Consider the following 9,849-nt stretch of genomic DNA (forward strand, 5'->3'; position numbering starts at 1 on the left):
CATGCCATAGCGGTCCCAGACTTGCGGTGACACGCAGCAACCACAAAGGCACATAGATGTGAGCATGCGTTGACAAACATTCCCATCTCTCTTTTGCAGACCGCAATAATGTGTTGTCCATTTTCTCCACCTCTCTCCTCTTCCACTACCCCTTTGTTTCCCCTCAGTTCCTGATCTGCAAAGCTCCTGAAGACAGGAGAACCTTGCAAGACAAAAGAACCTTAGAAGTGGGGCTATACAAAGAAACAACCTTTTCTCAACAAGGACCCAGCTTGGCTATAAACTGGAGGAGCAGCTGGTTTTCTCCAAAGACTGACAAGCAAGGACACTGCCTTCAGAGAAGATAGGAGCATATGAGAAGCTTTTTACAGAATGAAAAGCCCCCACCTTGCCAGAACTCTCACCTGAATTCTTGGAGGAAAAGACATAAGGGGAAGTCAAAGAATCAGAGCTTATCTAGTGTGACCATGGTGGCCTATTGCTGTCCTATACAGTACCTAAACAGGACTCCATACCAGGTCAGACTCCTGCAGGACCAGAGACCCACTGGCGATCTAAAGCTGGGTCCTGCAGTCAGTGCTAAGCCCAGACCAAAGAAAGCTGTCTACAGCCAGGCAGTGGTGGCACACGCCTTTAATCCCAGCACTTGGGAGGCAGAGGCAGGTGGATTTCTGAGTTCGAGGCCAGCCTGGTCTACAGAGTGAGTTCCAGGACAGCCAGGGCTACACAGAGAAACCCTGTCTCGAAAAACCGAAAAAAAAAAAAAAAAAAAAAAAAAAAAAAAAAGAAAGAAAGAAAGCTGTCTACAAGTGTTGTTCACAGGACATTGAGCTCTTCAGAAGGGCTGCATAGACCGCTGCCCTTAAGATGTTTTCCTGTAAATAATTATAGTATTTGGGGTGGAGGCACACATGGGGGGGGGTGTTGTCTGGCAGGATGTCTCCTCCCTTCCCACTCTCAGCAAGAGGATGCTCAGCAGGGAGGACGGATGGGACTCAATGGTTTTACTTCCTCCATTTCTGGCAGGTGAGACACTGTTGGGCCTGGAGGACTGTGCCTGAGCTTGGCTTTGCCTAAAAAAGGAAGCGATACAGCTGAGCCTGAGAAGCTTGCTGCAGGAACAAGTAAGAGCTATGTCCTGCTGCCATCCCCCACCCCCTTGCCGGGAATCTTGGCACTGGGTGTTGGCTTCACTCCACAGACCTCAGGCCTCTGAATGGACCAGAAAGTTCTTGATGCTTCTGCCTGAGTCTTGAGGATGAGAGCAGTGCATGTGAGTCTCTCAAAGACTGTGCCACCCAGGGAACACCAACAACCTCCAGCTCCAGATACATTGTTGCATTGTGAACAAGCAGAGGACATAGGGTATCCAGAGGAATCATTTTATGTCAGGCTTGCCCTGCCAGGGAGCTGGGTGTTAGAGGAAGGAGAGGCTCATAGCCCTCAAGTCTTCAGTCATACCTCAGCCTGCCCTATTTCCAGCCCTTCTGGAAAAAATGATCAGGTCTTCTTGGCTGTGACTCAGGGAAGTAGCTCTCGATTTCCCTTGGCCTCACCATCAGATGGAAAGAGCACAAGAGACCCAGTCTCCACCAAGCCCTATCCAAACTGAGCTACCTGCCTGACTTGGGCTCAGGTCAAGTTGCTTCTGCTGCCAAATTCCTTGGGACACCCTTCCCATCATCCATACCCCCTGCTTAGCCACTAGAAAAAAATCTTATCCTTTTGTCTTGCAGTGTTTCCCACCTTCAGAAAACACACAGACATCATAAGGGGTATGGGACTTGCCAGGGATGCAATGGTCAGGGTCAGGTCTGGGCTTCAGGCAGACACCAAAGGAAGCACAGACACAATAGTCCAGAAGCCCTGGAAGACAGGCTCATGGGAGGAGAAAGGGCAGAAATGTGGTCTCCCAGGCAAAGATGTGTCAGGCCAGAGAGACCTTGACCCCTCAGTCCTCAGCCTCCAGGGACTGCTCCTGCTTGTTCCTGTCAATCTAGGAACCTAAGAGGAAGGGCTGCCCCCAATGCTAAATCTATCCTGCCCCCATAGCTTTAGCTTAGGACAGGGAGTCCCTATGCCTCACTTCCTGGAGGATCTGGCACGCCCTGTCTGTCTGCAGGTAGGTGGAGGGGTTTCCTGAAACCCAAAGACACTGCTTTTAGCAGAGTGCCCTGCTTCCAGCCAAGGACCAAGAGAATGTTCCTTTCCTCCCACAGTCAGGCTTCTGCGGAGAAGAAGGGCCTTTTGTCTACAGATGGCTGTGGTCATGTTCAACCCTAGGGAAAAGGGCAGCTCCTGGGGCCTCTGACCTGACCCTTGACCTCAGATGAGGACAGAGCTGCCTGCCCTGCCCCTGCCCCTCCACCCTAACTGTGAGCTGCTGTTTGTCATGCTGGTTTTGTGTTGTTTATCATGGAGGAACACTGCAGGCTTGCTCATAGTCTCAGGCTTAGCTAGCTTTCTTATACAACTTAGGACCATTTGCTGAGACAATGGAACAGTCCATAGTGGGTTGGGTCCTCCTACATCAATTACATAAAACAATCCCCCACAGACAAGCCCACAGACCAGCCTGATCCGAGGATCCTTCAATTGAGACTTCCTTTTCAGATAACACTGGGCTCTATCAAGTTAAAGCTAATTGGGATGGTTGCCAATAGGGAAATTTCTCCCACTTCTAGAGGGCTGAAATGTCCTAAAAATGTCATGTTTCTTTTGTCTTTTTCTTTTCTCTTTCTCTTTAATTTTTTTGAAACAAGATTTCTCTGCGTAGCTCTGGCTGTCCTGGAACTCACTCTATAGTTGGCTGACCCCAAACTCACAAAGATCTGCCTGTCTCTGCTTCCTGAGTGCTAAGACTAAAAGTGTGAGGTTAAAGGCATACACCACTGCCATCCAGCTTGTTCTGTTTATATTTCACATGAAAACCCAAGTGTATACCAGAACACAGAAACAGGAAGTGTTGGAGGCCTGGGACAGTGAATAGGATGAGCTGGATCCTATGACCCCATCACAGCAATCAGGGAGCAGCCCAGAGCAACAGGGCTCTCTGCTCCCTCCTGCTGTCTGTTACACTTTCTTCTAGACCAACTTTGGTGAGGCAGGTGCCAGAGCCTGAGAACTGGGTCTGGAGATCTAGGGTCCTTTTTCATCCTCAGGGTCCAGAACTGATCCAAACCCACTTTCAGCAAGAGTGGCAAGGAAGATAAAATGGCTTAGTGAGCAGTCTTAGCATGGGATGAATGCAAGCCTCCCCTTTATTTACCCAGTCCATCACCTAAATCTCTGCACAGAAGACACGGGCACTGGGCCAAGGCCTGTCCTCATACACAGTAAGTACTGCCAGATAAGGACTGAGCAAGAAAGCCGTATGCTAGCAAACATGCAGGGTATTATGATTTGAGTCTAAAATGAAACCCCAGATTCATGCTTTCAACACTCACTCCCTAGCTAGTGATATTTTTGGGAATCCATGAAACTATAGTTGTCTGTGCACTTGTAGGGGTTGTGCCTAACTAACTGTAGAAATAACACTAGGGACAGACAGGTCTTTGAGAACATTCCATTGCTATGGTCTGAGTTGCTGTTACACACTTTGAGCTAAAGCAAATCTTTTTTTTTTTTTTGGAGGTGGTGGTGGTGGTGATAAGTTTGGAGACAGGGTTTCTCCTTGTAGCCCTGGCTGTCCTGGAACTCACTCTATAGACCAGGCTGGTCTCAAACTCTGTGCTACATCGTTCCTGTCAGTTCTCATATGGTGATCACAGCTATACAAAAGTAATGAATACACATGGCTACTAATTTCCCTAAAAAAGGTTTAACTGTGTAAGACCAGGGAATTGGTAGAGACCCTGTGGTAAGAACTCTGAAAAGGAAAGGCTTCAGGAGCAGATACAACAGCAAATGCTAAGACCCAAAGGGCTGTGGGTAAGAGTGCAGGTGTATAGCAGGATGCTTGGGCTAGCACAGAGGCAGGAGGCCAAGCTCTGTATCCTTCAGACCACAGTGTGCGGATGGGATTCTGAGTACTAAGAGAGTCTTGGAAGAGGTTGAGGTGAAGCAAGGACGGCTGACTCCATGCTTCTAGGAAAGCAGCCATCAGAGATAGACTACAAGCCCCAAATGTGCCACTAGCTGAGTAGTAATGCTCCATCCTGACATAGGATCTCCAGCTTCAGGTCCTGGCTGGAATGGCTCTGTAAGAGGTGATCTGATCTGAGTTCCCTGTGCTATCTCCAAGGAAGGCCCAGGTAGTCTCAAAGGGGAATGTTCCAGCAGTGGGGACCTGGGAGATTCAGGAGGAGTAGCCTCTGCTCTCAGGGAACGCACCCCACCCCCACACCCCACCCCACCCACACCTCCACCTCAGTTCCTGCCTCTACCAGAGCCCCAACCCAGATGCCTAGGAAATAAGCAAGGCTAGAGCTTAAGCCCAAACTTGAAGCTGGATGGACGAAGCTGGCTAAACCCAGAGTCACTCCTGACAGGTGCTGTCTGTGGACATGCCTGCAAATACTTTGTGAATGAATAGTTTAAGTGGGAATCTCACTGAATCCAGTCTCTTTACCTATGATAATGCTCTGACTCAAAGCATAAGAGGAGTACAGACAGGACACGGCCTTACATACATGCCTACACCAGTCACGTTCCTTTTTATAAGGCAGGCCCTGAGTTACTGGAAAAGAAGCCTGCATAGAAGTGGAGGCCTTGCCTGGCACACCTTGAAGCATAAATCTGAAACCCTGAGGAACTGGTGAGGAGGTAGGAGGCAGAGGCCCTTAGAAGAATTAAGGTGCTCTGAACTTTCAGGCTAGAGTCTGGACATGAAGATCCTAGGTTCTAAAGGTTTCTGTCATGAGCTTGTGCTAGGTAAGAGTTAGGAGGCAGACACTTACTTATAGGGTCCAGACACAGTACTGCCAAGGCAGAAGATAGTAGGCTATGTAGGCCAGTGACTACATCAGGGATGGGAAGGGAACACTGTGACTGAAGGCCCAGCCCCACACTTTCCTTCAATCCAAAACTCCCCTTTTTGGACCTGTCCAATGGTGGTGGAAATGAAAGGTTTCTTTTGGACCTATGAAGAAGGCCAAAGGGGGACAGTGACCCCAGACTTGTGTCTGGTTGTATGGTGAGCTAGCTTGTCTCCTTAGCACTCAGGTTCTACTCTACCAACTGGCATATCTCTGTCCTTTACAGCTAAATACAGACCCCAGACCCCTTCCACAGACCTCCCACAACCTCCACAGCATCCTTATTTGTGTGATGCTGTGATTGGAACCAAGGTCATGTCTGCCCCCACATAAACACCAAGCTGTATCCTGCTATAACTAACTCCATTCACAGCACAGTAGTGTTTTGTCTTGTGACAGCCTTATTTTGTAGCCCAGGCTAGCCTCAAACTCATAGCAATTCTCTTGCCTCAGCTTCCCCAGTGCTGAGATTACATGAGATTTCAGATATAAACCACCATGCTCTGCACACAGTGTTCCTTTGAAAACATGCCCAGGAGAAAGGAGAGAGAGAGAGAGTGAGAGAGAGAGAGAGAGAGAGAGAGAGAGAGAGAGAGAGAGAGAGAGAAACTCTGGAAGATTGGGCTGAAGTAGGTCATCCCACTACCCTCCCTTGGACATCCCCAGGGCCACCTGGAGGACACCCAAGGCTCAAGATGGGCTTAGGAAGCTAGGAAACACCTTTTGAAAATGGAATGTCTGAGGCAGCTGCTATGACAGAGTTCCTCACCCAGCCAGCAGTTTAGGAGTTGATCCCTACAGTCACCTCCCCACCCCCAACCAGGCCCAGCTGTTGTTTTGATGACTGTGGGGCCAGGCAGATCCAATCCTCGGCCAAGAGCTTCCCAGGAGAGTCGTCTACTTCAACCTCTGGGGTTGGCCAGACCAGCTCCCAGCAGAAGGAAGGCGGCCTCATTCCGGAGGAAGCACTCCTGAGCAGCTTGGCGACCAGCTGGCTCCGTCTTTCTGTCTGATCAGGAAAGGAATCAAAGCTGGACACAGATGAAGAACGGAAAACCCCAAGACATACAAGGCACCCAATAGACCTGACTCAGCTACCCACTGGGCTACACTTGAGGCTACAAAATTAACTCAATCCTGGTTAGGTTGAACTTTGACCCTGGCTGAGCCACACTGGCAAAACAATGTGCTGGATCCTTTTAAAAAAAAAAAAAAAAAAAAAAGAGTTAGATCTGGGCATGTTTATAATTCCAGTATGTGGGCGGCTGAGGCCACGAGGATCATGAGTTCTGGAGTAGCCTGGTTAGATTCGTAAAAGTTAAAGTAAAAAAACAAGTCTGATACAACTAGATTCCAGGTAACTATAATGAGTATATTTTTAATATATTGCTGGCCTCACAAGAAAATATGTTTCAAATACCTTCCCACCCCCAACAATTAAACATTACAAAAACCTAAACCAATAGACCAGAGAGATGACTCAGGGTGTTAAGACACTTGCTACCAACCTCGACAGTTCCATCCCTGGGACCCACAACTCCTAAAAGTTGTCCTCTCTGACTCTCACATACATACACTGTGGCATATGCACACCCATACATGTACACACACACATACACACACACAAATCTAATGGAAAGTGGTGGTATACTCCTTTAATTCAAGCACTCTGGAGGCAGCGGCAGGCAGATCTCTGAGTTCAAGGTCAGCCTAATCTACAGAGTGAGTTTTAGAACAACCACAGAGAAAACTTGTCTTGAAAAAAACAAAAAAGTAATAACACAAACAGTAAGAAGCAACCAGCATATTGAAGGGAACAGATAGGAAAATAAAGAGTTTTCTGAACACAGGACAGAGAGACATGCTGGGATGCAGAGAGGGGAAAAGGGTGAGTACTCTGTATTGAGGGCCATGAACTAGTGCCATAAAGGGAACATAAGCTGAAAGCTGACTGGATTTTTGTTGGTGGTGTTTTGTTTTTGTTTTTGTTTTTTGTTTTCTGTTTTTGTCTCTGGACAAAACTTTTAAAGTTAGTGCCTGTCTTAGCTTTCTATTGCTTTGATAAAACATCAGGATCAAAGGGCTGGAGAGATGGTTCAGTAGTTAAAAGCACTTGCTGCTCTTCCAGAAGACCAGGAATCAATTCCCAACATCCACATGGCAGCCTCACAACTGTAATTTCAGATCCAAGGGGTCAGACACATTCACACAGATATGAATACAGGCAAAGCCACCAATGTATATTAAATAAAATAAATTATTTTACAAAAAACCAAACAAGTAAAAAACCTCAAGACCAACCAAGGGAGTACTGGCACTCGCCTTTAATCCCAGCATTTGGGAGGCAGAGACAGGTAGTTCAATGCTAGCCTGGTCTACAGAGTGAGTTCCAGCACAGCAAAATCTATACAGAGAAACCCTAACTTAAAAATAAACAGACAGACAGACAGAAGACAAGTCATACATCATGATAGGTTTATTTTATTTTACGTTTCTCAGGTCACACTCCATCACTAAAAGTAGTCAGGGAAGGAACTCAAGGTAAGAACCTGGAGGCAGGAATTGAAGCAGAACCTTACAATCACCACAGATATAAATTGGCATTATAAATTGCCAGGGCTTTGAAGGAGGATCTGGAGAGCTCACTCAGTAGTAGAAGTGGTAGAATTTCTGTTTTAAAATTAAAATGCTCAAGACTTAACCCAGGATGGTAGCATACACCTTTTTTTTTTTTTGCTTTTTTTGGATTTTCGAGACAGGGTTTCTCTCTGTAGCCCCGGCTGTCCTGGTACTCACTCTGTAGACCAGGCTGGCCTCGAACTCGGAAATCCGCCTGCCTCTGCCTCCCAAGTGCTGGGATTAAGGCATGCGCCACCACCACCCGGCTATGCATACACCTTTAATCCTAGTACTTGGGAGGCAGAGTTAGGCAGATCCCCTGAGTTCAAGGCTAGCCTGGTCTACAAATAAAATTCAAAAATAATACATTTTAAAAACAATTTAAAATTTAAAAATATATCCATGGCTAAGGATATAGCTTAGTGATAGAGTGCTTGCCTAACATTTATAAGCCAATCCAGGACTGCTAAAAATAAAAATAAATAAGATATTCTATAAAAATAAAAAGAAATAAGATATTCTAGTTCTAGTGTGAGTCCCAGGAAGAGGAGAAGATAGGAGACAGGGAGGGGAAGAAGAATGGTAATTTATTCACATAGGAATGTGTTAGTAAAACTGTAGCATGCCAAATACAAAGATAAATCTTAAAACTATTTACATTGTAAAATGAGCTCTTACTCTGCTGCTTGTTTCAAAAAAAAAAAAAAAAAAAAAAAAAAAAAAAAGGAAAGGAAAGAAAAAAGAAAAGAAAAGAAAGGAAAAAAGAACCCTGGTCAGAGAATGAGCTCCAGTTCTGCATACACATTGATACCTGACCCCAAATGCAGGCTGAGTACTAGGAGCTGTAGAGATGGCTCTGGGTCCTTTAGAAGACCACTGGCTGCTCTTCCAGAGGACCCAGGTTCAAGTCCCAGAACCCACATTGCAGCTCATACCTGTTTGTAACTCCAGTTCCAGGGCTTGTGACACCCTTACATATAGATACACATACATGCAAAATATCAATGCACAAAAAATAAATTATATATTAACACATTAATAAATTATATATTAACAACAACACTCTGATCCTGCACTTACACTGAATCACTGATCCCAGATCCTATCTCAAACCTGATTGGGTAATAGTTTGACCATGGACCCAACTGATCTTTGTTTTGGACAAGGTCATGGCTGACCTTGGAGGACTCAGGTGACTCCACAAGTTGAGCCATGAAGTCTGGTTGTTACTGACTATACTGAAGCTTCTAGAATTATGCATGGTTTGAGGAGCACATAGATGGCCACAGAAGGGAGTGGAGGACATAAGCTTTTCTTCAGGGGACACCTTTTCTCCCTCTTCTAAGGGACCCGGTTGCCATCTCCTGGCGACTTCGAGCACTGCGCACAGAGTCCCAAGGCCGCCATCAGAGTCATCCACTTTATGGGGGTCAAGGGAAGAGAACTGGGAGGCTCTTGACACGGGGAGACCTTGAGGCGTCAGACCCAAGCACAAAGTTGTTTCTCCTCGTCCCGGTGGCCGTCCTCCAGATCTTCCCTGCTCCTGGGCGGGCGGCACGGGTCGGGGGTCCTCGTGGGGGTAGGCAGTACAGGGCGTAGTCGCCGGACCAGGAGGGAGCGGGTGGCGGAGGCGAGCACCAGAAGTGGCGGCAGGGAGAGGAATCCGAAAACAATGAGCGCCGCGGAGCCGCGGTCTGAGAGTAGGGCTCGGCACCGTGGACCTGGAGCTGGATGAACCTGTGAACAGTGGAGGCGTGTAGTCAGGGAGGGAAGCACTAGAGTGGCATCGTTGTGAGTGAGGACTGGGCCCGAGGCCTGGAGAACCTAGCTGGGCCTAGAGCTCAGGGCAAGTCCAGAAAGAAAAGGGTAGGGCTGGAAGGCCTGGAGGTGGAGCCAGACAGAAATGTGAGAACAGAACCAAGAGAGTTGGTGATTGCCTGTGTGAATACTTGGGTGTGTGTTCGGGAGCTTCTAGAGCTTCTAGAATTAGGAAGGCCAGAGAATGTCTCTGGTTCTCCTAACCTCATTTTCCTGTCCCCATATGAGCTTCCTTCCATGCCCCTTACCTGTGTTGACAGCTGATATTGAGCTCCATCTGTACTGTCACTAGCTAGCATCGTTTCTCTCTAAAAGCTTCAGAAAGGGAAATAGAGGGCATCTATATATAGATCAAGCTGTAGATGGGGGAAAGTCTAACCAAGATCAAGAGGGTTCAGGGAAGGGCTGTGTGTGTGTGTGTGTGTGTGTGTGTGTG

At 47.2% G+C, this 9,849-nt stretch overlaps 1 protein-coding gene across 1 annotated transcript in view; it reads right to left on the reverse strand.

Annotated features, from left to right (window-relative positions):
• Positions 1–8,599: 8,599 nt before the first annotated feature.
• Tmem88b (transmembrane protein 88B) overlaps positions 8,600–9,849 on the reverse strand; it is a 2,139-nt gene continuing 889 nt past the window's right edge. The window contains exon 2 of the mRNA XM_031377001.1: positions 8,600–9,332. Within this exon, the coding sequence (XP_031232861.1) occupies positions 9,075–9,332 (258 nt within the window). The 3' untranslated portion in view covers positions 8,600–9,074. The remainder of the gene's footprint in view (positions 9,333–9,849) is intronic.

The sequence above is a fragment of the Mastomys coucha genome, unplaced genomic scaffold, assembly GCF_008632895.1.
Source record: "Mastomys coucha isolate ucsf_1 unplaced genomic scaffold, UCSF_Mcou_1 pScaffold18, whole genome shotgun sequence".
Classification (NCBI taxonomy): Eukaryota; Metazoa; Chordata; class Mammalia; order Rodentia; family Muridae; genus Mastomys; species Mastomys coucha.